The 27,476-nt window shown below is 40.3% G+C and overlaps 1 protein-coding gene across 1 annotated transcript in view; it reads right to left on the bottom strand.

Moving 5' to 3' along the window:
- APPL2 (adaptor protein, phosphotyrosine interacting with PH domain and leucine zipper 2) overlaps positions 1 to 27,476 on the bottom strand; it is a 39,785-nt gene that overhangs the window by 2,041 nt on the left and 10,268 nt on the right. Inside the window, exons 3-20 of the mRNA XM_075075428.1 lie at positions 22,034 to 22,093; positions 21,491 to 21,562; positions 19,464 to 19,551; positions 17,295 to 17,336; positions 17,117 to 17,175; positions 16,010 to 16,156; positions 13,892 to 13,974; positions 8,090 to 8,248; positions 6,773 to 6,961; positions 6,418 to 6,460; positions 6,273 to 6,329; positions 6,070 to 6,158; positions 4,302 to 4,454; positions 4,126 to 4,178; positions 2,402 to 2,576; positions 1,416 to 1,452; positions 1,159 to 1,299; positions 390 to 437 (exon numbers count right to left, since the gene is read on the bottom strand). Coding sequence (XP_074931529.1) covers positions 390 to 437; positions 1,159 to 1,299; positions 1,416 to 1,452; positions 2,402 to 2,576; positions 4,126 to 4,178; positions 4,302 to 4,454; positions 6,070 to 6,158; positions 6,273 to 6,329; positions 6,418 to 6,460; positions 6,773 to 6,961; positions 8,090 to 8,248; positions 13,892 to 13,974; positions 16,010 to 16,156; positions 17,117 to 17,175; positions 17,295 to 17,336; positions 19,464 to 19,551; positions 21,491 to 21,562; positions 22,034 to 22,093 — 1,695 coding nt within the window. The remainder of the gene's footprint in view (positions 1 to 389; positions 438 to 1,158; positions 1,300 to 1,415; positions 1,453 to 2,401; positions 2,577 to 4,125; positions 4,179 to 4,301; positions 4,455 to 6,069; positions 6,159 to 6,272; positions 6,330 to 6,417; positions 6,461 to 6,772; positions 6,962 to 8,089; positions 8,249 to 13,891; positions 13,975 to 16,009; positions 16,157 to 17,116; positions 17,176 to 17,294; positions 17,337 to 19,463; positions 19,552 to 21,490; positions 21,563 to 22,033; positions 22,094 to 27,476) is intronic.

Genomic DNA, 27,476 nt, shown 5'->3' on the forward strand with positions numbered 1-27,476 from the left:
TCCTCCCTAAGGGAGGATGGAATAGGAGTTCCTAAAGTAAAACAGCAACGTGTGTGATTTACGCTTCATCCTGAAGAGTGAGTTGGTGGTTTTTTTTGAAAGCTTTGCTCACTGCTTCCTTTCAAACATGAACAACTGGATTTGTATAGTTCTGAATTTGATTTAGGGTGGCAAATTTTATCTCAAATCAAGCTACTGCAGAGTCAAACTGAATTTAATTTTCATATGAACTACCCAGGGGCCACGTTAAATGACATCTGTAAAACTCTGGCATTAGGGAGAGGGGCAGTGATTTTTTATGTTAGGCACACCAGAGGTACCTGGACAGCACGACCAAAAGCAGAACATGATGCATCATAACACAGACACCAGGAATGAAACAAACTTACCTTCTGTGCCTCAATGATTTCTTTTCCCAAGCTAATGGCATAGCAAATCTGAAAAAAAAAAAAAAAAAAAGTATGCAAAGCTCAGTTCTGGTTTGGTTTTGTTGCTTAACTGGGACTGAAACTGAAGTGTCAGTGCAAACTTAGTCTTAAATACAGGTCTAAAAGTAGAGATGGAATACCAATTCACCGTGCTAACTACATAAAAATAAAACTACCTTATGTTCTGCTTCAAAGCTCACTTAGGCCGGTAAGTCTTTGTACTCACCTCAGTTTTATTCACCAAACTTTATTTCCAAACCTGGGGGATCTTTTCCAGTGCACACAACAGAGTTATCGGTTTCTTAAGCCAAAAATTCTCCAGCACGTTCCTTATTTCTGATAGTCTGCCACACGCAGCATGCACGCAGTGGCGTTAATGCAGTACGGCTGCCTTGTCTTTGAAAGCTTGACAGATGCACGTCTTCCCATAGCTGGCGTTCGCTTCTGTTAGGGCTGGTGCTAGACACGCACCCTCTCCCCCACCTCTTAACGCTGGTGCTAGCAGCCATGTCCTTTCCTCCTTGCTGTACGTGCTGCTGCGTTAGCTATAAATTTGGTCCCCTTTAGACGTAAGCCATCAACGGCTTGCATGTTAAGGCATGTTTTGGCATGTTTTCTTGGCAAGAAATTGAGCTGCTCTTGCTTCTATAGCACTGTTTCCCAGATGCATAAGCCAAGAAGCCCGAGACCTGTTTTCTAAATAAAGTATTTTAATAAAAGTTACGCAAACCTTTTCCCCTTCTGTGTTGCTCTCAAAAATATATGTGCTCATGGATTCTTCTCCCAGAGTCTCACTGAGATGGACCACAAAGCCAAACAGCCGCCTGTTATCCTGATGAGCTGCAAACTGTGTCACAGTGGCGAGTTCAAACTGGAAAAGTATAATGAAGTAGTGATTTTTCTTAACCAGCATATGGTTAGCTTGGCCCAGAGCCCAAGTTCATGTGACTGTGGTCGAAAACCAGATTCAAAACAAAAGTTACTTACGCTTGTTCGTGTAACTTGGGTTTGAGGATCTATTAACCTGCAATAATGGGGGGGGAAGAAAGAAAGTGATTTTAGAGCGTGTCTTTCTTAGTTATTTCAAGGTGCTTTATAATAGCATGGCAATCACTATAGCAATTTCACAGATGAGGAAACATGTACAGAATCAAATGCTTTATCTGTGATTGCAAGTTGGTCAATGGCAAGGCTCAATATAGGCAGACCCTGACTCGCAGCTGCCTGATGTGCAGAGGTCATAGTATCCTTCCGAACCACCCGTTCGGTGAGGGCATCCTGAGCACGTGGGCTAATGCACAAATGTGCGTATGGACATAAAGGTGCGCCAGCCAAAGCAAACCACAGAATCCCAGGTTGGAAGGGACCTCAGGGATCATCTAGTCCAACCTTTCTAGGAAGAGCACAGTCTAGACAAGATGGCCCAGCACCCTGTCCAGACGACTCTCGAAAGTGTCCAATATGGTGGAATCAACCACTTCCCTGGGGAGATTATTCCAATGGTTGGCTGTTCTCACTGTGAAAAATTTGCCTCTCGTGTCCAGTTGGAATCTCCCCAAGAGCAACTTGTGTCCATTCCCCCTTGTCCTCTCAAATGTCTTGTATCAACATGTTCTACAGTGACAATACTGACAACAGGACAGGGATGGCTCTCTTGCTGTTAATACATGGAAGGAAAGAGAATCTTCCAATGCTTTTTTTTTTTCCCTTCTTTCATCTGTTTCTGTATCTCTGCAGGGCTTTATAGCCCCACTGCATCCCCTAAATTTTGGTAGGATGTTCTTACAGCTTAGAAGGATGATTTCTAGATTCTACAGAGTAAGACAAGAGACATTTTTACAAAGTAAAGTGAATTTTGGGATCTTGCTCCCTCAAATGGTATCTTGCTTGGAAAAACAAAACCAAAACTACTTCACTAATCACAGGCTGTATGAAGAGAACAGAGTGTTGACAAGTTGAAGATTTTACAGTACCTCAAGTTCTTGCTGGTGACCATGAGATGGGATTCAGTCATACGGAATATGTTGTGAATGGCACGAGCAGCTAACACTTGTCTCATGGCTTCATAAATCACCTCACTTGTGTCATCTGACTGAACGGCCATAGATCCTAAAAACCGAACTATGAACATCTGCTGCAAGAGCGAATCTGGAAGATAAAAGGCGTGACTTCCTTCACTGTGCTACTTCAGTTTTCCAGCAGCTGAAGTTGTCAACGGAATTATATTTTTCACTTTGGAAGTTCAACACCAAACCTGGGGGTGGTGACTTCCTGCTATGAGCCAGGCAGCGCTCTGACCCAGTTTTAAACAGTGCTTGGACTGACAGTGAGTGGGAGGGAAAAAAGCCAAAATCACAGTTTCCTGGAAGCTTTAGAAGTGTAATGGGTCCTTTATGCCTTATTTGATTAGCCAGTAAAATTCACTTGCCTACCCTGTTATCAGGTGCACATAACCTGTGACAGATTTATGATTGTGCACAAGCCTTGGCTTCCATCAAATTAACTCTTACCTTTAAACCCTGCACATTGCTCGCTTTCTTGAGTCCTTCTGACCTTCCATGCAGCTGATTCCAGTGAGGTCTTCATTAAATCCTGCCTTGCTCATTGACTATCACCGTAAACTATTTACAACTAAGTAGCCATTATGCAACAAAGTCACTGTTTGATCAGGCTCCATTTATGCCTGGTGGCGAGCAAGGTCCAGCAGGATGACTCCTGCTGAACATGACTGTTCAAAGGCCACAACGCTGTGCGTACATTGCACAAGACACCACAAAGATGGTTAAGCATCAGCTTGAGCTGAGCTACACAGATCCATTTGTGCGGTACAAGACGCAGGGCAGTCGCCTAAGCACTGTACTCTCTTCTGCATCCTGCAGTGGAGCAGGGTGCTGCTGCTGCTGGCAGGGTGGAGGTGCCTGCTTGTCACAGCGGCCCTGTGGTTGGGCAGCCTGCAACCACCCCGCCTCGCAATGGGACAGTATGTGCAAGTGAGAGTGTTCAGAAAGTTCTGCTTTGGTTCTGTGAGCAGTTTTCTGACAGGGGCTGTGGGTTCTAGGTGGTGGTTGTAACTGGCACAGAGGAAGAGGAGAACAGCCAGGGTCTGAGCCCTGCATGTGCTGGTAGAGGAAGGTCAGAACTGCTGACTTTTACCAGCATGTCACTGGGAGGGAAAGAGGGCAGCAGGAAAAAACTCTCCCTTTGCTGAAAGAGACATGCTGCTGCTGCTGGCTGCTAGCCATGTGCTGGGCCTCTGAGAGATCTAGGTTGTAGATTTCAGAGTATGTGTGGGTAGGAAATGGCTACTAAGCTGTCTCAAACTGGAGCAGAATTATAATATGGTCCAATCAAACCCTTTCTAAAGAACTCAGGAGCTCCTTTTTTTATGAAAATAAAAAAGAAAAGAAGAAGAATGAAAGACAAAAACCAAGCAAACCAAATCTTCTTGCCTTTAAACATCTGAAATAAGACTAATCTGGAGTACAGCTTGGACCGTCAATGAAAAAGCTGTTTGTTTTCTCAGGTAGTGATGTTTAGAAGACTGACTTCTGAAAGGTAGCTACCTTTAACTGTACTGTGGGTCTGTTACTGCTGCTCCATGGTGTCAGGTGCTTTCACTAAGAGACACTGGGTAGGCTGACAGCTGAATTAGGCCTAAAATCATGACTAATTTTATCTGGAAAAACAAAGCACTGACCTTCCTCCTCATCTCTGCCGCTGTCTTCAGATTCGCCAAATGGGTTTGCACGCCTGTGAAATAAGAATAAAAACTCTCATTACAGATTCTGGTCACCGCACATACATGCTGCAATACCTAATTTTCTCCCCTGAAATCACTCTGTTAAAGCAATCGATCACTCTCCCTGGCCATACCTGCCACCTCTGTTCTGGTCCAGGAATTCTGTGGCAGGCAGTACGATATCAAATTGAATCGGTGTTCCAGGAGCAATGAGTTGTGTGGAGTCTTGAATGCCAACTGATTCATTGGGAATTATTTTATCATTTTCCATATTCTTTACATTCTGGCTAAAGTGAAAATAGGAAAAAAAAAAAAAGCGCGTTTCAATCAATCAGTGACACCCTATCTTTGCTCTGGAAGGGAGACAAGATGATTCAAAAATCCAAGGCGCGACTGAACCACTATACATAAACATAAATAGAAGTATTTTCCTATTTACCTGTTACTGAGGACTCTAATAAAATAGAGATTTTATTATTTTTTTGTACCCAAAATTATTTAGGAAAAAAGCAAATGCTGGTATATTAAACCTGAATGCACTCCGAGTGTGGGCAGACTTCCAGCAATAGGCTGCTGTTTGCCTCCCTGCCCTCCAGTGGCCACTGTTTACAGCTGCATTACCAGTTCCAACAGCAAAGACCCGGACTTGTGTCTGCAGGTGTCCATAGCAATCCCCGCCATCTTTTTAAGACCTTACTCGGCTGCAGGCTTTTTACAATGTGATAGTCGAGAAGTGTTACGTTCTGGGTCAGATTTCTTCCCACACCTTTTCTCAAAAACAATGAAATGCTAAGTTTCCCCACAGCTACAGAAGTTGTAATTATACTCATCACTGCATATGGTACAGAGTTTACTGGCAGCATCCTTCTATTTCTAGAATGTTTTCTGGTTGTGTACAGATGTAAAAGTGACTTGAGAGATTAGTTGTCAATGAAATAGCTATTTCCTTTGCCCAGTGAAATAGACAGCAATCCTTTTCTATTTATAAATCTGTAATCCAAGTAAAACAGCTGTACTGTGAATAAAATTAGAAGGAAATTGACTGGCATTCCCCATGGCTGTAGGGAATCTTTGGAATCTGTAAGCAATCATGATAAAGGGAATCATAGTCAAGGCACTGGCCTGAGAGGCAGAAGATCTGGAAAAGGTTTGAATTTCTGGAACTAAATATCTGAGTAAGAATTTACAATTTTCTGACAAAACTTGCAAGAAGTCTCTTCATGTTGAAGTCAGCGTGACACAAACTAGCCCTACGTTATTTATCACACTGCTTCTGAAAGCAGGACTTCACTCCAGCACGGGGCTTGAAAGCCAACTCTGATGACAAAGTCTGAAGAATTCCCACTGAGCAAGGTGCTAGGATCACGTGGACACAAAGAAACGATACATAAAATACGTATTTTGAATATAAGCATATCCTAGAGCATTACTAACAAGTTCTGAAGGAGAGGAGCTTTATCGACCTGAATGAGCACAAGAGAACAATAGTAATTATTCTGACAGCTGCATAAGGCATATTCCTGCGACAGACAGACAGGAACTGCTTGAGGTAATATGCAAGAATATACTTACTTCAGTGTGTACTGGGGACTCTGCTGTATTACCCACATTACAAGCAAAGCACTTGCAAGTAAAGCGTTGTGTTAAGTTTCCGAAGAAACAGCAAAATCCCAATGGCAACCACAAGTAGCTTCAAAGCTGTGATGTGGAGCACTAAGCATTACCCTCAACACTTAGCATCTCTTATGGCTTTCAGTAGGAAACATGAGAAGTAAGGAATTTGCTGGAACACACAGGCTTGTAAAGCCAGGGCCTAAACAGGGCTTTCTCCTGGCTGACCGTTGCCCTGTAAAATGAGCATGACTGAGCACAGCCTCTAGTCTGTGCACATGAGAATGTTACCTGGGGTGGTGAACCTCGTGTTTTTTCCCAAAGCTGGTAATGGGCGTCACTGCTTGTAGGGCTGTCTGATTTAACTTGATTGCAGCTGCCTACAAAAACAAGACAGAACAGCTCCTTTATATACGTACTTTATAGTGCCATATAAGGAAGAATGGGAAAGCAAGTCGGAAGGGATGGGCTGAAAGATGGAAACAAGCTCCTACCTCTGGATTGTCAGTGAGATAGATCTGTCTGGAGATGTTGTTGATGGCACAAATCCACTGGAAGAAAAACATTAAATTGAACTCTTCGAGCTCACTTGTATATAACAATTATTGTCATGTATAAACATTAAGAAAATAGTTTTACCTCCTCATATTCCTTCTTGCTTTCTGCTTGAAGGGTTATACCCCTAAAATATAAACATAGTGTATCAGTGCTAGCAGTGGACACCAGGACTCCAGGTCTTATAATAACGTCACCAAGCTTTGCGTCTATTCACCATCAAAGGAACAAAAATCACAAAAGAGCTGCAGCTAAAGGATACCACATGGGCTGTTCAGGCAGTTGTGGGGGAGGATGGGAAGGAACATGCTTTTAATTTGGAAACACCCTTCTGGAAACCCAGAAAGGCTTACTATATTACAGCAAGCATGTTTTACATGAAACAGCATCTGAAAGGGTAGGTGTAACTGGCTGTCCTCAAATAAAACCTGTCTCATACGCTTTGCCTGTAGGAGTAGTGATCTGAAAGCAATATCTTCTGTCTTCACAATCTACAGCCATAACAGAGCAGTTGTCCAGGTCCTGAATCAATCCTCCAGCCACTGCTCCCCTTGGCTGACACATCAAGTTGCCACCTTGAGTGAAGAAATACAGTCTTTCCCAAGTTGTAGTCACCAGGCCTGTTTTACTAAAGAAAAGATGCAGTGATAAAGACTCATTACTATTTAGAAATTACTCCAAATAGACAAAAAACTGCAAACATATTCTGATGCTAATCTTAACTTTATGTTCAACCCCGGAATTTTTTTTATGATGAGGCTCTGTTAGGAAGTAAAAGCAGCACCTGCTCCTGGGAGAGACTAATCCTTAGTGAGAGCTGAAGAATTAAACTAATTCCAAACATCCCAAGTTAAAAACATTCTTTGCAGTATCTCCTAGTTAAGGAATAGAAGAATTATCAGTATTAACCGACATGAAAGACTACTAAACTGGATTAAAAAAAAAACCCAGTATTTTCAAGCTGGAGAGCAGCATGAGCAATTTCAGCACAAAGAATCATCATTTAAAAAAGCATCTTCTACAAGCAGTATTTCAGACTCCACCTTCTCTCTAGCTATGGAGTCCTACTATATTGCAATCCAGCTCTTAGAACGCTATGAGACATTAATAAAAGTCCACTCACAAAAAATATTACTAGTCAAATAAACTGATATTTGATCAATTACATAAACAGGGTTACTATATGCCATGAATATCCATAGCTCTGCAGAAGCTCATGAATTATTTTATTTGAAAAATCTGCAGAGGTAACTCTAGGTGTGGTATACAAAGTTATGCATTTGCATTGTCCATAAAGCTTTTATTTATGTAAAGGAATCAATTTATGAAACATATATTAACTACAAAATATAGCTGTTTATTTTGTGAACACAGTTTTCATTAACCCTAAGAACTGGGAACAATCTGAATCCAGCCTCATCAGTTTCTAACTTTTAGCCTCCTGAATTCAAGAAAGCATCCTTGTAGGTGAATTCAACCAGAAGTAAACTTCGTTTTCAGGAAAACAGTCTCAAATGCCTCTTATTTGGTTTAAGCTTCTAAATCGCATTTCCAAAGATGACAGAGATACTTAGGAGCTGAAGAGTATGGCTACCACAGTGATTCAGGAGCCTCAAACTTCATTACCTGAGGAGTCTTATGACCAAAACCAAAACAAAAAACCTAAACCAAAAAACAAACAAACAAACAGAAAGCACCCAAAAAAAGCAACTAGTCAGTAACTAAAGAAACCAGCGGGTAGCAACAGTCTTCTTACTTTCTAAGATTAAGGTAGCCGGCCTTCTGGATGAGATTTCTATTGATAGCAGGTGAAGTTACATCAGAATCTGGGGTGTAAACAGATTCATTAACTGCAATTAAGTCCTGCTGGGATACCCTCATTTTTTCAGCTTCAGCATCCAACTCTCCCTGTATGCTGGGAAAAAGAAAGAAAAAAAAAAACAAAAAACAAACCCAAAGCCATCATTCGTCAATTTATACCAGGATATAGCTAACATCTGTAATCCAAAGTAAACAAAAATACCAGTTGAGATTATACTGGAGAGCAGTGCAAGATAGAGTTTGTTTTTCAAATAGACTTCATAGGAAATGTAATGTCAGACTACACGCTCACTGCTTTCTGTAAGGACTAGATAAATCAGTGCAATTAGGAAAGAATGAAAGGAAGATGCATACAATGGGAAACTGCTCCCAGAAAATGTCATCTGAGCCTAAGGAGACAAGATGCATCTGCTCTGAAGGTATTAACAGTGGTTTAAGGAAAATATGGCTATCTTTGGCGAGCTGGCAGCGAAAGTGGAGCCAGGATTTCCCCTTGCTCTGTATTTTGAAAGCCCAGCTTGAAGATGTTACACCCAATGTGTCTCATATATACTAGCTATGTTTTGCTTTTTGCAATTTGTACTAAACAGTTATCTTCTTTCCTCAAGCAGTATGGAGAGATAACTATCAGAATTATGGGGTTGTTCTGTAAAGCTGAAACAAGCACACGTGAGAAACATTTAAGTGTTGAGAGCGAAGAGTTAAGTTCTATTTTTTGAGAGAGACAGCTTTTAAATCCATGCTTGTATGAATTTACACTGCTGAACATCCAAAGATGTTGCTCTAGTATAGCAGCACAGTTCAAAGTAGGCTTCACTGTGTATCTCTTGGCTTTCACAGAACTTTGTCTTATGCCTGCAACTGTGTAACATGCAGGAATTCCCGCCATAAGACCACCTATTAACTGGTCACAGACGTTCAACAGTAAGTTTTCCCTGAATTCAGAACACTGTAATAAAAATCTATAGCTCAAGCCTCATTTAAGCTTTAATTTCTGTTTATAATACTGTCTTCCACTTCAGTGTGATTCAGAAAATATCCTTGGTGCAGGCTGGCAAAACTGAGTTCTTTTTGAACACATCTGTAAAAATCCAGTTTTCTGAAAGTGGTAACTGTGAAAGGGTATCTGTGTGCAAAATTTAACTCAGAAAGTGATAATTCATTGCAGAAGCATCATATGGGTATATACTGCAGTGTTGAACATCTATGTTTTCGTAATATTACTATAAGAGACATTTGGCATAAAGGGGGAAGCAGAGCAGCCATTTTACTGGAACAAGCAAGCAAAGAGAGGTCAGAGTCATCATATACCAGTGAATACCTTCATCATTTTTTTTTCACCTCTACTGTCAGGCAATCATTGGGAGCCACTGAATTTTCAAAGGTTCCCAAAGACCACTTGCCCGTCCCATTACACCAATAAACCTGCCTTGTTTCCAACAACCTTAGTAAGTCTGTGTTTCACTTGCAGACTCTTCTGATCAATAAACATCAATGCAATGGGCATAATCGGAAAGCAACTAAAGGCCTGCCATTTTGAAAATGTGATATAATTAATACAATATTTAAAAAAATAACTATTAGATAAACTCTACATAAAAGGGCTTAGATCTTCATGTCAGCTGCAAGTGCTCCTAGGTGTGGCTGTGGACAAGGAAGTAGAAAATGGTTTTAGACCATTTGTTTGCATTGCCCTTCTGTGAATCTGAGGCCTGGTTACATGTCTGTGAACTTGAGGTCCTGAGGGAGCTGGCTAATGTTCCTGCAAGGCTGGTCTCTATCGTCCTCAAAAGTTGACTGCAGTCAGGGAAGGACAGAAGAAAAAAGGCAAGTGTCACACCCGCCTTCAAGACAGGCAAGAAAAAGAATCTGGGAACAACAAGCCAGCCAGCCGTACCTCAGCCTATGGGAAAGTTATAGAGCAAACTACCCAGCCATTTCCAAGGACAAGGCAGCAACTGGGAACAGCCAGCAGAGATTTACCAAAGGGCAAATCACGCCTGACCACCCTGACTGCCTTCTGTGATGGCTAGCTTGGTGGATGGGAGAAGAGCGGTGGACGCTGTTTCACTTGACTTCAGCAAGACCTTTCACATGGTCTCCCATAGTATCCTTATAGCCAAACTGGTGAAATACAAACTGGAGAAGTTGACTACAAGATGGGTAGAAAACATGGCTGGACTACTGAGCTCAAAGGATTGTAATCAGTGAGAGCGCGCCCAACTGGTACCCAGCTATTAGTGATGTTCCTCATGGGTCAATACTGAGGCTTACAGGTTAACAGTCATTAACAAGAGCTGGACAACCCATAGGAGCAAATAACACCAAACTGGGAAGACTGATTGACAGATATGCTAGAGTGGAGGGCTGCTGCTCAGCAGGACCTTGACAGGCTGCAGAATTGGGCAGACAGGAACCTCATGAAGTTCAGCAAAGACAAATACAAAGTCCTGCCTGAGATGGAATCACCTTGTGCAAACTGAAAGGATGGGAGGCATCTGGATAGAAAGCAACTTTCAGCAAAGGACCTGGGAGTCCTTGAGGACAAGTTGAACTTGAGCCAGCACCATACCCTTGTGGCAAAAAAAGGACAGTCACATCCTGGGCTGCATGAGCAAAAGTATAGCCAATGGGTCAAAGGAAGTAATTATTCCCGTCTCTTCAGCACTTTTGAGACTCCAACAGGAGTCCTGTGTCTAGTTTGATGACCCAGCACACAAAAGACAGGAAACTCAAGAGAAGATCCACCAAGATGGCTAGGGGGCCAGAACATGTGACATGAGAAGAAGCTGCGAGAATTGTTTTTCAGCCTCATAAAATGAAGGCTAAGGGTGGGGGAAATCTTACTACTAGCTAAACTACCTGACGGGAGGGTATACACCAGATGGAGCTAGACCCTTCTTGGAAGTGCACAGTGATAAGATAAGAGACAATAGACACAAGCCTTAACCAGATGCTCTGTGTGTTGTGTGTGAGAGACAGAGAGACAGAGATGCTCAAAATGTGACTGGACACAGTGCTGAGCACTCTGCTCTAACTGGCGCTGCTCTTGGCAGGAGAGTGAGCTACATGACCTCTCGAGGTCCATACTGCAGCAACTGTTCTTTGACTTTCAGAGAAACAATACTAGCAAATATTTCTTTATTAACTTTTCCAAACTTGAGGAGTTATGAACTGTATCCAGGAAAAGTCATGGGGTGGCAACATAAGAATAGTTGTCATTGCATACCTTAAAAAGTCATTAATACCTGCACATATGCAACAAGCAACTTTCTTCCTACTTCCTGCCCAAGCGGTTAAACCTTTTGAAGAACATGAGCACATAAGACAGGCTGTACTCAGCAGGACCAGAGATCATGCAGTCCACTATCCTGTCTCGGACAGTGGCAAAAAGCCTGTGGAGAAGTACAAGGCAAGTACGTATGATTCTTCTCCCATTCTCCTCCCCAGTCTTCTGTAGAAGTTGGTGATATCCTGTAACTGTTGAAGTAACCTAGAGACACAGTGCTGCATTTAAGTCAGCACTAAGCAGTATCTGACCGGCCAGATGAAGAGTCACTCTTGCATCATGGTGTTAGTCTGTTTCACGTTAGCTTATTTCCAGATTTTCAGCATCTTTAGGAAGCGGAGACTTCCTAAGCTCCCATATCACCTCCAAAATGCAGCCAGCTGTGTTCATCCTACCACCTAGCCAAGTCATGTGAGAGGCTGAGTAATATCATCATCAGATCTGAATTAAATTAGACCATATTTTGCAATCTAGTGCCTTTCAACATTATCATTAAATGTCTGAATAAGAATTATTTCAACGCAATTTTGAAATAAAATGGAACAGTGCTGTCAGTTTTTGCATAAGCACTACTTCAATTAATCTTTTGATCAGCCTTTTTTGTTGCACCACAAATTGCTTCTGACAAAACTGCCCTGGCACTTTCATGGCTCCCAAGCCTGGATTCCCCTTCTTAAGGCATGTTTGTCTTATCTCCAAGGTAGAAAGGAGAGAAAAGCTGACAATTCTGAAATTATATGCATTTGCAGCATTTAGACCAATTGGTTACTGAGAATATTTTAATGATCTGTCCTCTCGTATTTTTATACTGTTGGAATATTCACTGTATAAATGAAAATACTTTTAAATATGAAGACTTGGTTTCACAATCAGCTTAAACAGATGCAGGACTACATCACTACTGAAAATCTGTAACTGCACAATGGGTTTCATCAGCTTATTGTTCCAAGAAAACAAACCTGACAAATAAAGGCTTTTAACTTGATTAGCAAGCAGACCTGACTCACTGAGGCCTTGTGATCCCCAGCGCTAAAGAAGGAAAGGAGTGGGCAGCACGGTTTTCAGTAGCTGTGTAATCTTAAGTCATGAAACCATGCCCTGTGTCAGTAATTGCTAAGCTGCGCGGTGTCATTCAGAATTTTGCAAGCTTCTCTTCTGTTTTTTCCAAAGATGTCACACTCCTGTACTAGTTATATTTGAGTTGTACTTTCAAGCTTTGCTGTGTGACAGACTTAAGACAAAACCCAGACTCAGCAAACCAGCTGAGCAGCGTATTTTTGCTTCCATTTACTACTGTGTACTATCCAGAATTCAAATCCATCAGACTTCAGAAAACAAGGGCTTATTCTATGGTGAGACTGCAATGGCAGGATCCTCACTGTGCCTGTAAGACAAAAGAAAGGTGCTCTGGCCTTACTAAATAAAGGGCACTATTTCAAGGGAGTTTAAAATCTGTCCTCCAGTCTGTAGAAACTGCTAGGTAGACTGTGGGGGGTTTTATTTCAGAAGTGACCGTGAAAAGATATGTAAATAAGTATTGAGGTACAGGAAGTAAAGAATCATTTAGTGAAAGAATCAACTATACAGGGAGATTACTTACAACACTGTTCTCAAATTAACAGTATGCGTTCTTTAAAATGCTATGACAGTCAGAATAAGTAATGGTTTGGATATGGTACAATATGAAAGGTATGAAGTGAAGGACTCAGTTTCGTGTTCCAGCTGATTTAAAATAAATTATTAATATTCTCTCAAATATGATTATGTTTCAAATGTAAAGTGTACATTTACAGGGACTTAATCATAAAGAAAACGTCAATCTAGAAAACTACAAGTGGGAGTGGGCAGGGAAGAAAAATAATCACAGAATTAGGAGTACAAAAATGAGGCAGTTTACTGAAATAAGGACTTGGCCAAAGCAAGTTGAATTCAGTGGACCGATACAGCCTATACTAGATGCAATTAATATGTTCTCTAAGGCAAGGAGTTTTGTTTGCCCTTCTGTAGCTACAACATGAGATGCTATAGGCCCTAAGTCCTTATTTGGGAGGTTAATGGGTTATTGTTAGAGTATTATTACAGAAGACCCAGCAAGTATAAATACCTTTAATTCAGAATGAATTTTAATTCTATTGTATTAATTCTGTTAGCCCATTTCAAGCCCAGATTCCATGCGTTGTGTCCATGAAGAGACACAGGGATGTAAAAAACCATGTGAACACTTTACAGTATATAGTTCCTGCCTATACTCTAAAAATACTCTCTGCAGTGCACTGACGGCATTTTCCTTTACATGTACAAACATACCTCCTTTCCACCTGCTGCTTTAATAAAATATGCCTGACAATGCAATGCAAGCATGGAAGGACTCTAAGGACTCTCATGAGAAAGAAACAGAGGCACTCACTGTTATGTGCTGAAGGTTACAGCGCTAAAGTATTGTGTTACCTTTGCACCATGTCTGAAACAGATGACAAAAAGCTGTCCATTCTTTTGGAAAACATCTCTGCTCCTTTCTTAAAAAAGTTGATCTGAAAAAACAAATAATTAAAAAAAAAATAACAGAACACTGGGCACCGGAAGTTTTCTTGGCTTTGGCAGACAAATAACAGCCCGTGGGGACTGTGTTATCCCATTATGACTGATACTTTTGGCTGGTGATCAAACACATGGTCAAAACAGCTGTGTTGCCTTTCTTTGTATTTCTCACTTTTGCAACTTTCCACCGTTTCATACACCCTTTTACACACACATAAGCTATTGGCTGCTGACAGGCGTGTTTCCAATGCACTTGCTAAATGACTAAAATAAGGGAACAGGCAGCCTTCTCCCACGCTAGCACTGTGCAGAATTGGGTCTAGTGGTGTTATGAGCCACTGCGTGCAATGCCACCATGTCAAAAGGAAGGGGACAAATCATCCATGAGATTTAGTAGTCCAACCTGGGCTACCAGCTCCAACCCGGAAATTTTTAAACTGCTACAGCAAAGTCAGTCCAGAAAGTGATGAAGTGCAGCTGCGCTAGCAGAAGCATCCAGGGCAATCAATTGTATCAACTACAAATTTACCATGGATTTTGTCTACTGAAGGAGCTAAAAAAAAAAAAAGCTACTAAGGCCAAAGTGCACATTTTGTGACAGAAGATGAATTCATTTAGCTGGTATGGATCAGCAGGCATGCTGATCCATACATACAGCAAAGCTGTAGGGCACACAGTCATCGTTAGGACCTACCAGGAACAGATTTCTGCAACCACGTTATTGACCCCACACGCCCTTTACAGACAAAGGAGAGAAAGCACGGTCTCTTAAAGAATGATTCACCTATTCTATTTCAGAAGCCTACTTCAGGAGGGAAGAGCTCTAAATTTCACTGATGACAGGCCGACATACCTAGCTTAGATGTTGATGTCAGTCTTCAGTCAAATAAACCCTGTATTAGCCACTGCTTCTTCCAAAAATTCCTTATGGCCTGCTCATTCATTGGAAATGTAAAATATGAGACACGTCTTGAGTAATTAGTAAAGAAAATATATACTTAGGCCAAAGGGTAGTTCACAGTATTTAAGCATCAATACCAACTGGCTTCTGGCTACTCAGCCATTCCCATGACAACCTAAGACTTTCCTGTATAAAGCACTGAGATATGGCAGTTTTGCCAGATAAAATACAGGCAAAGAAAGTTCTGTTCGGCTTCCACTAAAGAAAACCAATGTAGTTCTTTCACGTAGTATAATTAACACAGAGAAGCAGTGTGAACTCCTGTGGTAAAGTAACTGAATTCTCATTCATTACCTATTTTATATGGGGCACATTATCTGCAAAAGGCACAAGACAATGGAGATGACGATCCACACTACAATCCCGAACAGAGCACTGCAACCCTTTTCTCCTGTTTTCACAGCCCAATTCTCATTTTCCCAAGGCTTTCTTTCGTCAATGTCAAAGCACAACAGACCCTTAGAATAGGTGGTAATGAGAATCAAGTGCTGTGAAAACACTGGTTTGTTGATCCTCCTGACATCCTGGAGAGTCAGATTATCAATATTACTACCACATTTTACAGACTTAAGAAATGCTCTGTCAAATTGCTAGCAGAATAAAAATTAGAAAGAGAATTTGCCAGCCTTATGCTCAATCCACTCTACTGTTCTGTCCTTCCAGTTCTCCAGTGCACGCTCTGTTCCCCATCATGTACGCTCCTCATCAGTATGCTGAACATTATGTGCCAGGAAGGGAACTGCTACATAGGAGAGTTTGTGCAGACAGAGTCAACAGTGGAAGTAAATGCTGCTGCACTGATAGCTTAGCCACGAAAAAATTAACCCCAGGATGATTTTGCATATAAGTGTATTGGATATTTTTTTTTTAATATATTGTGTCTTTCCTGAATACCTAAACATTCAACTATCTGCCACAAACAAAACCAGCTGTTATAATCTAGGCAAGCTGAATAAAGGTTTTCCTCCCTTCTCAAAAAAAAAAAAAATTTAAAAAAATCCAGAGCTACAACATGTTACTTTTCCCAGGGACACGTCTAAGTGATATAGATGCTTTACTGTCCATACCTGTCCTCGTGTATATCCTAGCATAGGTTCCATCATTGCCACTCTCTTCCTGTACTGCAGAGCGTTCAGGGCACAGTAATATTGCAGAGATGAAAGATGCTGCTTTCTTCTTGCATTTGCCACTTCTTTTGCAACTTCTGCCTTAAGCTGAATAAAAATTAATAAAGACGTTGACAAAATGTTAATGTGCACATGGATATATTTACTGATTATTTTCAAGTTACCTTTAAACAACTCTCATTACAGAACTTTTCCACATTAAAATGAAGGATGAGAAACTAAGAAAGCAAATCCAAAACCCAAAGCAAGTACTTCAAGCCCTTCTTTGGCAACATACTGAAGCATTTGGGGAGCCCCTGTGACTATAAACTACGTAACTACCACAGCAAAAATTCTGGATCTGATCTCAGTGCAAGAAATTTATTTGCAGCTGAAATCACAAGTTTGCAAGTGCAGAATTCAGAGATGAATAATTCACAATATGCTATGTCACATTCTGTTCTGTAATGCATTTCCTTCAAAGGACCATCCTGTAGAACTGATGTGCTCTTAGGAAGAGCCAGTCACACGCTTACTGGCGTACAGGGATATACTTTGGAATAGTGGTCCAGTGGGCAAAGAAGAAGAAACATAAAACAATCCCACAGAGTTATGTGTATTGGAAGTGGAATGACAGCCCATGCAGAGAAATTTAGCAGGAGGGTAGATGCAAAAAAATTGAATGCTTTATAAACAGCAGACACAAGGCTTCACGGCAGTTCACAATTAATTGTACCCAGTTATACAGCATTGTCACATCAGCTATACAACAGTAGGCCTATAAAAATCTATTTATAGCCATTTGGATTGCCTCTGTCAGAAGAGTTCCCCTGGATCTGAAGGGCTCTAGTTCAGCACAATACTTGATCACTTGCCTAACTTGGAGAAAACAGGTATAACTTTGCGGAATTGATATTTAAAAGCTTTGCGTCTGCTTAGAAATGAAATCACAAGTACTCTTGAGCTACTGTGAATTTAACTGATGAACCCTCCAAAGTTCATAAGTGAACAATGATGCAGACAGAACAGCTGATAAAAACTTTTCCTCTTCCCTTTCACGTTTGTTACCTTTTCATTTTCTTTCCTTTTCGGTAACCTGCTATACTTTGCCATGGACACGTCATGTTCTGTAGACAAGGAATATTATTTTTTTTAGAAATGTGATGTGTGTGTGCGTAGATTAAAAATGTCTTCTGTGATATAATGGGTGCACACCATTAGAAACAAACAAAACAGGGAAACATACCATTGCTAGCAAGGCCAAAAAGATCCTTTAACGTGCTTACTTCTGGAAAAGAGAAATCAAATATTCAAAGTAAAAACAGCCGTAAACACTTTGTTCAACTGAGACCATTTACAGCACATTTAATGCCTAAGTCACTCCAACCCTTTCAAAGCAGAGATGCATAAGTTGTGCCTGTCTTGAAAATGATAAACCAGATCAGCTGCTAGAGAAATGAATCAGCAGATAGCAAGAGTTGAATGAGTTTACTTGACCGAGCAAGCTATCACTGTGAAAAAGATTCCTCATCTGCCAGTGTAATTTACCCAAAGAAGCACCGTTTCAGTATGCTTGTTATGACAAAAGGCCTACCACTATCATAAAAGACTGGCAGTTCTGAACAACTTCCTGACAATGCTTATGTGATACTGAGAAATCTGAGTCCCAGAGACGTATGAACTAAGCCTCTTTCCTCTACATGAATCTTCATCAGTGTGGAACATTTTTTGCTAAGTTTCTTTGTGACAAGAAATAGGTACCTAACACATCTGACTGCTGGCTATGATGCTTACATAACGAACACTGACCATGAGCTTCTGATGCAGGTAGAAGGAAGAGAAAGTAAACAGGCGACTCAACTTTCACAAGTGTTGGACACAAGCTACCCTCAGTGTCCATACCAATGTATGCTGCAACTGGCAAAACCCTTCTCGAAAAGCTACAGGGAAAGCACATTCACAAGAACAGACATCATGCAACTGTGAAAAGAGTAAGGGGAAATCCTATGATGTCATCACGGTCTCTGATTATTTGTAACAACCTACACATGAATGAGCTTCAAGCCACCTTTTTCTCACCAAAACACTTCCTTGCGACTCTAGTGCAGACAGGCAGTAATTTTTCCCAGGTGTGACTAACTTGTACCTAGAGGTTTCTACAGTATTCAATACCTACACATAACAAGATCAAAAGTAAAAACAAGAACACAGTTAATCTTCCTTGTTCAATCTTATGATGAAATTTCAATACGGCCACGCCTCGCTGTTCTACAGACTGTGTCAGAGAAAAATGGAGGTTGTGATGGATGGATGCATGGATAGAACAAAAAAGATTCTGGCATCCAGGGAAGCTGAAGAAACTTTCATTTTTTGTCACGAAGCAGCTGAGGCTTTGGTTGCAGGCTTCACTTGTATTTTCTTTTTGTGTCTTCTTTTATGAATCAGGGGGCAGAATCCGTAAAAATGGGAGAACAATCACTGTATCAGTGAAGCCACATTAAAGAAGTGGGAAAGTGTTTATAGAACCAAGATCTCACTATCCAGATGCTGCTTTATATTTGACTTTATATTATAAACAAGACATTCACTGATGTCTTCACAACTTCAAATGAGATGCTATGATATAAAGAACCTGAACTAGTCACTATTTTGCTGTAGTTGTTTTGTCTCCCATCAAAATGATGTCTTTAAAAAAGAACATAAACAGGACTGAGCTTAGGGAGTTGAGAAGTGGGCTTTTAAAAAAAAAAAAAAAAACCTGAAAACGCTGCACTAAAAACTCATGTTTCTGTTGCATAAGTACATTAGAGTGTCCTTGACCTTGAATATGAACTTCTTTTGAAATTGCACCAAATGTTTGCATTATTGATCTGCTGTTTACGTAAAGAATTTCCAAGTTTGTGCAATCAGGTTACTTGGAACTACCCTTGGATGGCAAGGATTTAAAGCAGACTGATTCATTAAAAGGGAGGGAATACACTATACTCTGCAGTTGAAAAAGCATTCTTGCTTGTGCTTTTCAAACGACCCCAAACTTCTGAAGTGGGATAAATACAGTTTGCAAGCCAGGTTCACTGCTAAATTTTCCTTCTTTAGGCCATTATAACATCAATGACTTCATAAAAATTACACTAGTGTAGAAGCAGAGTGACCCGACAAAGTACAGAACTGTGTATTTTCAAACTTGCACCATATGGCGTATAAAATTTTATGTTGTGAACTTGCACTATTGGAGTCTGAGTAAAAGCACGCACCTGTCAATGAAATTCTGTAGCAGGAAAAAAAAAAACCAACCCAAAAAATTTTTCTGTGAATCATCAAAGAATAAATTATTACATGACATTATTTAATAATAAACTGAGACATAAGCAAGAAGGAACACATGAGGAAAATGAAAACTTAAAATAAAATTTACCTGTAAGATCTTTTTCCCGAAATTGTATTATTGGTAGAACCATTGTATCTGCAAGCTGTTTTGCCAGTTCAGAATGAAGAATATTGAGCTGAAACAGAGAACAGAGGTATGCCCTAAATCACAGTATAAATTTTAAAAAATAAAAATAACAGGACTCTACAGCTGTTGAAGGAGGACACATGACATTTGCGCCGAGCAGACAAAAAAAGGATGTTATGTACTTCAATGTACTTCAGTGGTTAAAATATATTTCTCAAGATATGTGAGACAGATGGGGATTTTCCCCTAAATGCTTAATTCCTCCCTGGTGTTTTCCAAGGATCCAAGAACTTTTCAATTCCCACATACTGTATATGGGCAGTTCACTTGACCGCTAATGCTAATTAACTCAACCGGAGTTAATCTGTAATTAGCCTTTGTTAACCAGTTTTTGTTAGTCTCTACACGACAGGGTTACAGTCTCACTGCCATGACTAGAATCTCTTTCCATTCATGAGGATTACCCGGGACACAATCACAACAGGGGGCAAACAATGCAAGGTCCCATTCAAATATTTTACCCTCAGAGCAGTTTCCCATTCCTGTTTTTATATGCGTTTCTCTAAAATCCAGCACATCAAGGCATATTTTAAAGCACTCGTGTGATGCTGTTTAGGATGAAGGCAAGGCTCTCACGTCAGCAGTGGCATGCGAAGAATATTAGATGGGTTCAGGTAGGGCAACTATCAATCACACTGCTTGAGCGCCTGATACTACAAACTAGGAGTGCATCGCACACTGACATGATATTCTGCCCACTTACTCACGGTATCCTGGAGGCCTCCAGGCAGAGTTACGCAGGTGAGGATGAAGTCAGTATTTCCCACCAGACAATAAAAACTAAACAAGCACAATTCAATGCCTGTAGAACAGACAACTGAGAAACAGGTACAGAGGGTAGCTAACACACAGAAAAGGAGGCTGAAGAATGGAGCAAGTTCTTGTGAGGAAAAATGTGACCAACAGAACTGAACAAAGACACTCTCAGCTTTCTGCTCCCAAACAGGATGGTTCTCTTGTACCCACGAAGGAGAAAGTTCTTGTTTTAACTTATTCGTAGTTCACATAAACAAGTATAAGACTTGTGACAATAAATGCTCCTTTCAAGTATCCCCAGAGAGCAGACATGCCTACAGGAAACGTTAACCTTTGGAATTCCTCTCACTATATTGTTAGTTACCCATGGGCTCTAAAAATTTTAACTTATTTTTTCGCCCAACCCTCACATCTCTCCTCCTCTCCCAAAAAGCAAACCTCAATAGAGCCTTTTGCCTTCTTAACAGAAGTTGAAAGTAGGCTAACAAGAACTCCACGACTTTTCTGATGGCACAGCACTGCTCACAACAGAAAGAGTAATGTGACAAATGATACTTAGCAATAGGGACCTAGACATTAAGATTATATTGATATGTTTTATGGGCAGGTCTAACAAAAGCATTTACAAAGACTCTCAGTACTCAGCAACAACCTACAGAGAGTAGAAGTGTTCAGTGCACACGACTGGAGTACCTAACTTGCCTTCAGCGGGCACTTCTGCAGCCTCCTCCAGACATCTCTGGGTTCTGCGCAATCTCACAGCAAATGAACTGCAACATTACTAAATCACAGCTGCCCTGCATCCATTCCTGTCAGGCTTTGGCTGAAATTGCAGTGTTTAAAGCTTAAAAATGTAAATGACATTTTTAAATGGAGTTGAATTAAAAATGATCCCAGCCTAGACAAAACACCCTGTTTCAGTCTCTTTTCTAGTTCCCTTATTTAGGAAGTTCAGCTTTGCTCTGAGGACAGCATGTGCGACGAAGCCACAAAACAGTTCTAACCATTATGAAAGGGTGATGACACTTCTTTTCTCCCCAATTAAATGATTCTGTAAAATCCAGGCACAATCTAGCCTTCAGTGGAAAGGTTCAGAATCAAAAAGGACAAATCCAAAGACAAACCACCGATGTTCTATATCGTAAAAATAGAATATTGGCAATTCAAATTACCTCATCCACAACTTTTGAGAAGTAATGAAGAGTGGATATCACTTCTTCATCTCCTTTACCTAAGGCAAAATGCTGAAAATAGAAACACACATTTGTTCCGTAAATCAATAAAGGTGAGTATAAAATATAACATGTGTTTTCCTACAAAGGTAATGAATACTCCTACAAAATGCAATAAACGATAAAACTAAATGGAAAAACAGTAACTCGTCAATACATACTCTTTTACCCTGCTCCTCTTATTTTAAATTAATGGATTTTGGACAAGATAAAATTATTGCTTATTATACTCATTTTAATGTCATAGTCGTACAATAGGAACAAACTCGTTTGCATCTTCATAAATTTATCAACTCATATTCTGCTTTTTTTTTTTTTTTTCCTTAAAGAAATGGCCTAACATGCTGGGGAATTTTACAACAGCCTTCACATGAAACCAAGTAAAGCCAATACCCTAAGCACTTCTGGAAATCACACTATTTATACAGACTTATTTGCAAGTGCTGAGGCTGAAAAGAAATCAAAGGCATATGTTGAACATACCTGCTTTTCATAGGCAAGGAGCTGCTTCGAAAGCTGTTGTGTGGCAAGACACATTTCATTCTACAAACAGAAGTGACATGTTAATAGAAATAATGAAAGGTTTAGCTCTGCTGTTACTCCTACTTTGTTACCAGCTTCTTGACTAAATCTGCAACTACTTGCACAAACATTCAGTTGTGTGTAAACAACCAGTCCCAAAATAGCGGCATAGAGAAGCAGTAATAACAGGTACACTTCAGATCTAATCAACATAAAGTTTGTGTAACTACTTTGAAGAGAGTTAGGAATTGGGGTTTATTTTGGGCTTAGGTTCCCCCTCCACCCCCAAAAAACTAGAACAACCTCAAACATGTAAACTATCATACCAGATAAGAAAGTTTCACACTAGTTAATCATCTTTCCCCAGAATCTACAGCAATAAGAAGAACCAGTAGATGTGCCTTAACATAATGCATTCATGCTCAGGGAACACGCTGATGTAATTAGAGTGCTTTAAGTTGATACAGGAGTACAAACCAGCACATAATTCTGTATTCTCATGGCTAACTGGCCAGTGAAAGTACTCATATCCTTAAGATGTGCATATGCAAACAAGACTCGTAGGGAGGTTGTATAATATTGCTTGACAGCTGGAAAAAAACAAATAAGCATTTAGATATGTCAATGTATTCCTAACAATAATATATCAACTCTTCTGTTCCTGATTTGTTAACAGTGACTTGAAATTGGAATAAAAGGGGAAGGGGGGGAACCAGGATCTGTCTTAACCCCTGCCAGATCCTCCTCTTCCTCAGTAATCCAGGAAACTAATCACTTTTCAATTAATTTCATTTTAAACCTTAACACAACCTACTCCTCTCTCCAAATGCATAAGGCCATAGGGAGTTTGTAAAACTCAGAGCAATCTCTGAAGTGCTTTAACAGCACCCTTTATGCTGGGGCTGGTACAGAAATCCATTAAAACTGGGACAGAGTTTGTGTGCTCTCTTGTTCTCCCTTGACATCCTGAGCACACAGAGCGTGGCACAGTTAACTATCTGGGCCAGTGATTCTGAAACACCCTTTACTGTGGCCCTTCTGTCATACTGCAATACAGCCTGGTGCTTCTGCACCACCTTGGCATGCCAAGAAAAGTAGTTAATAATGGATAGCAAGGCCCAAACACTTAGCCAGAGTCTTAAGTATGCCCATGTGCTCAGAAAGAACAAAGAGACATCACCGCAGCCTAGGTAACAGCAGCTGTATGTGAACACATGGCACAAAAAGATGGGTGAGCTAATTCTGAGCAGCTATGGCAATAATACTCACAGGTGGCTGGAGACAGGAGAGCAGAGGTCTTCCAAGGTACATACAAGGGCTCAGAACTGAGTTAATCTGGGTCCAAATTTATATCATGTGTGCCCCGTGACTATTCTCACCCCACAGTGATGGATTATTCTTGTTTCTTGTCTCAGACCAATTAGTAATGAGCATTACACTTTCATACAATAATAATGCCAAGGATTCACAGAAGGTTTGCAGGTTGGTTGTGCAGATTATGTAGTTTTTAATATGAAAAAGCTTTAAAAAACACTTGGCATTTAAGTATTTCCCAAGCCAGTGGATGGAAAAGGATGTCGTGCTTTATAATAAATTAACAAACCGTGTTAAGGTTTCAGGCAGGGACTTGGCCACCTTCAAAATGGGAGCTAGCAAGCAGTGACTTGATAACAGGAAGGATGACACTCCTTGTATGTGGACAGATGACATTAAAATGATTTATTTCTTTGTTTGTATGCATGTGGGTTGAGTCCAAAGATTAATTTAAGATTACAAAAAGAAGCAGAGGTTCTCAGGCCTGGGATCTTTTTCATAAACACAACCTCAATGATAGAGCCGAGTAAGAACCGCAAGAAGACTAAGTCCTCACACAGCAACTCTGATGCCATCTGTCACTTGTACAGTTGGGCCAGGGTGAGAGAAATCTTTTTAAATAAACTGAGTGTTAGAAACATGCCTCTTTCTTTCCTTTTTTTGTTTCAGTTTACTTATTCCTGCGAAGTCTGCAACTGTGTAGTCTCTTCTGAATTTGGAAAATAAATGCTTCTGGCTTAAACTTACTAACACTGAAAGAAACTTCAGAATAATGGGCTGACACCAAAGACATCCTATTCCTTTGTGTTAGCCATCCTCACAGTTTCCACCAGATCCTCAATCTCCTCACCCAATATCCAAAGAGTAGCAAAGAGCATCATTACTCATCTGCATGGGACAGTTTGAGGATGGGCAATGCAAAGAGGTGTCTGGAAGAACCATGTTCCAGGGATTACCACTCTCCAGGAGTAGTCTCCGGTATGTGACAGGATAACAGGGGAATACATAAACCCTGAGGGTCTCAAAGGGGTGTAAGTTAACAACATCATATCAAGGATATTATCAGGTGACAACAGTCACATATAGATGCCAAGCAGGCATTCATGGCATACTACTCCAGCATGATGGAAGGGCCTGACATAAAATTTACTTCGGGATTTTGGGCTAATTTTGGGACAACAGTTCCACACATCATTGATATCCCATTGATGACAGAAAGTCAAATTTTTCATTTATAGACTCAGTTCTTTGTGTCAAAACACTACAAACTTACTTGTTACTCAATCCCTGCCCATATGGAAGAGTTAATCCTGGGTCCTTCATCCTCCCTCCCAACCTCTGCCAGACTTTGTTCCATTAAAGGTACAAAATCATTCATTATTATCAGTAGGGGAAAAAAAAAACCAGTAACAACAACAACACACACGCCACCCCCAAACAGTCATAAACAAATAAAATTAAGCTAGCAAACTGAAACACAGCCGCATTGCATAAGGAACAGGAAGCAGGCGAAGTGCTCTGCTGACCTAGTGGTAATACTGCATTGCTAAGCACACTAATCTGGGAAAGTTTGGTTTAATCCTCCTCCTATTTCTTCCTAATCAGCCTTCTCCCCCGCCTCCCCCAGTACTAATTAGTCGCCAGACTTAGAAGTTATTTGCATTGCTTCAATTGACAGATCCACTAAATCCAGGCAAATTATTTTAACAGGTTTTAATCTATTTACAAGACATTTTCCCATGGAATACAGCAACATTCACTTCTTTTAGCCTGAAGTGACTGAAATTCAGTATACCACAGCAAAGGAAAAGCTACTATACAACCCTGACTTCCTGCTCACACCTCTTCCACATTACTTTGACATTTCAGAACTCATCAACCATTGCTGGAGTGGGAGACCTATTGATGAGATGATGTATCAGGCAAGAAAACCAATAAAATCCTGAACAGAAATCTAAGTATTCTAAATGAAGATAGAATTACCCAGTACTGGGCCTCACAAATACATTCATTTTCATGAGATTATTTTACTTTGCAGAGAAAACGTCATTGCAACATTAACGTAAAAAAGTATACTAGAAGGAAATTAGAAAGGACTGCACACAAATAGGTATCAAGCACCCGGTTACAATTACAGATGTGCTGACCTTTTTTCTTTTTTAACCTTGGCTGGCATGCCCTAGCACGCCAGCCCTAGGAAAAGATTATTATGAACTTCATTAATACCAGTTCACACAGATAAGGTAATGGAAGTGGTGTCCTGAATCTAGCATTAATCTACCAGAAATGAAAAAACAACGTATTAAAAAACATTGCTTAATTCTCAAGTTATTTCAGTACCTCACCATGCCTTCAAGTAAGTCAGCAAGAAAACGTTCAACTCTTATTTTCTATTCTAGTGCCAAGGCAAAAGCACATCATTTTTCCTGGGTTGAGTCCACCTTCTTCATTAACACCTTTATTCACCAAGCTGTTTGTATCATCAGAACAGAGTATGATTTTTCTGTAACCTGTTTGTAATAAAATCTCCATGCCATTAACCATTTACCAGTGACGCAGTCCATCCCTTTTTAGGGTCTCTTTTTGTATTTTACCAAAATAAACTCTGAGGGCTAATACACTGAAGTCCGAAAATATTTCTATATACAATCATCTAACAGACTCCAGATTTGAGGGCATGTAAAGGATTAAGTTGAGCTATAAATTAACTTCTAAAGACAGAGAGCTATTCCAGCACGTCCAGTTCCAATCCCAATATAATGAAGCTTTCTGCAAAGCTACTTTCCTACTCTAGCTAAAGCTGGCATTTTTAAAACTCTGTAAGTACCCAGCACACAGAACTGCCAAAGGCTTCTCCATGTAAACAAGCAACTGGTAAAAGTATTTATTCATGCACCCTGTACGTGCAGAATGGCATGTAATAAAATTTGGCTTATATCTGGGAAAGCTTAATGCCTCTAAATGACAACAACAACAAAAAAAAAAAACACCAAAAAAACAGGTAGGTGGCTGAAGGAGGAGGTCCATGAGGCAGTTGCAGCCTTCTCATCTTTTCAGAACTAGAGAACACATTTACCTTCAAAATGAGGCACAGCACAGAAAGAACTGCGTCTTGATACAACAGTGTTATGCAGCTCTGCCTACCTGTGCATGTCATCTTCCTACAAAACAGAGTTCTCCAGCAACCTAGTAAATGTTACAGGCCTACAGGCTTAGGTTTGCATATTAAATAGCTTGGAAACATGAACCCAAGGGTGAGAGAAGCTAAGCCTCACCAGGGTGCTCAGGCTGCCCAGCGCTTTACAAGATCAGGCTAACATATGGCTTGCCCTGCTGCTGATAGACAGCACGGCATTCAGTCCTCACAAACGTGAACAGTTCAGCGAAGGATCATCTATAGCTTCAAGAAATAGAAGACAGTAGTCAGAACTCCGCTGTAAAAGAGCAAAAGCAGCTACAGTAGGATACCTAGTTCTGTAAGGAAAGAATCTCTTCAGTTTCTTGCAAAACAACTGCTATCAGCATGGCATCCATACATTTATGTCTCCTTGTAGTACTCAAATCTCCAGATCCTGCTTAGCACAATGTTTACTTGCTTCCAGGCATAGTGACACCTCTAACTTCATAGGCAGTATTAAAAACAACTCCCGTGGCTTCGTAAATACATTAGTTCTCATGTGATAATGCTCTGCTTACCTCTGCTAGCAACATATGGTGAATACGCCTCAGGAAGCGCAGAGGTATATGATGCAAAATGACAATGAATATGGAACGATAATACATAAGGTATTTCACAGACGTCAGCGCTGACAACTGTAATTTATTGCAAGTATTTGTCCTAGCTAATACTCTATTGAAGTTTCTCTGCGTGGAACTGGAAGTTTACAAAACACTAACTTAAACTTTATTGTTTCAAAAGGTTTTGGGAAAAAAAGTCTTATCATTTGAAAAGGCAACACAATTGCTCCCTCCGACATGAAAAGAAAGCAATTAAAATAAAATGGTATCAGTGCTTATTAGTTTAGCGAGAACTAATTTAAGAATTCTGAACACTTGGAGTTAGCTATGCAACATAATAAATATTAAAATC

Source organism: Phalacrocorax aristotelis, chromosome 1, assembly GCF_949628215.1.
Source record: "Phalacrocorax aristotelis chromosome 1, bGulAri2.1, whole genome shotgun sequence".
Lineage (NCBI taxonomy): Eukaryota > Metazoa > Chordata > Aves > Suliformes > Phalacrocoracidae > Phalacrocorax > Phalacrocorax aristotelis.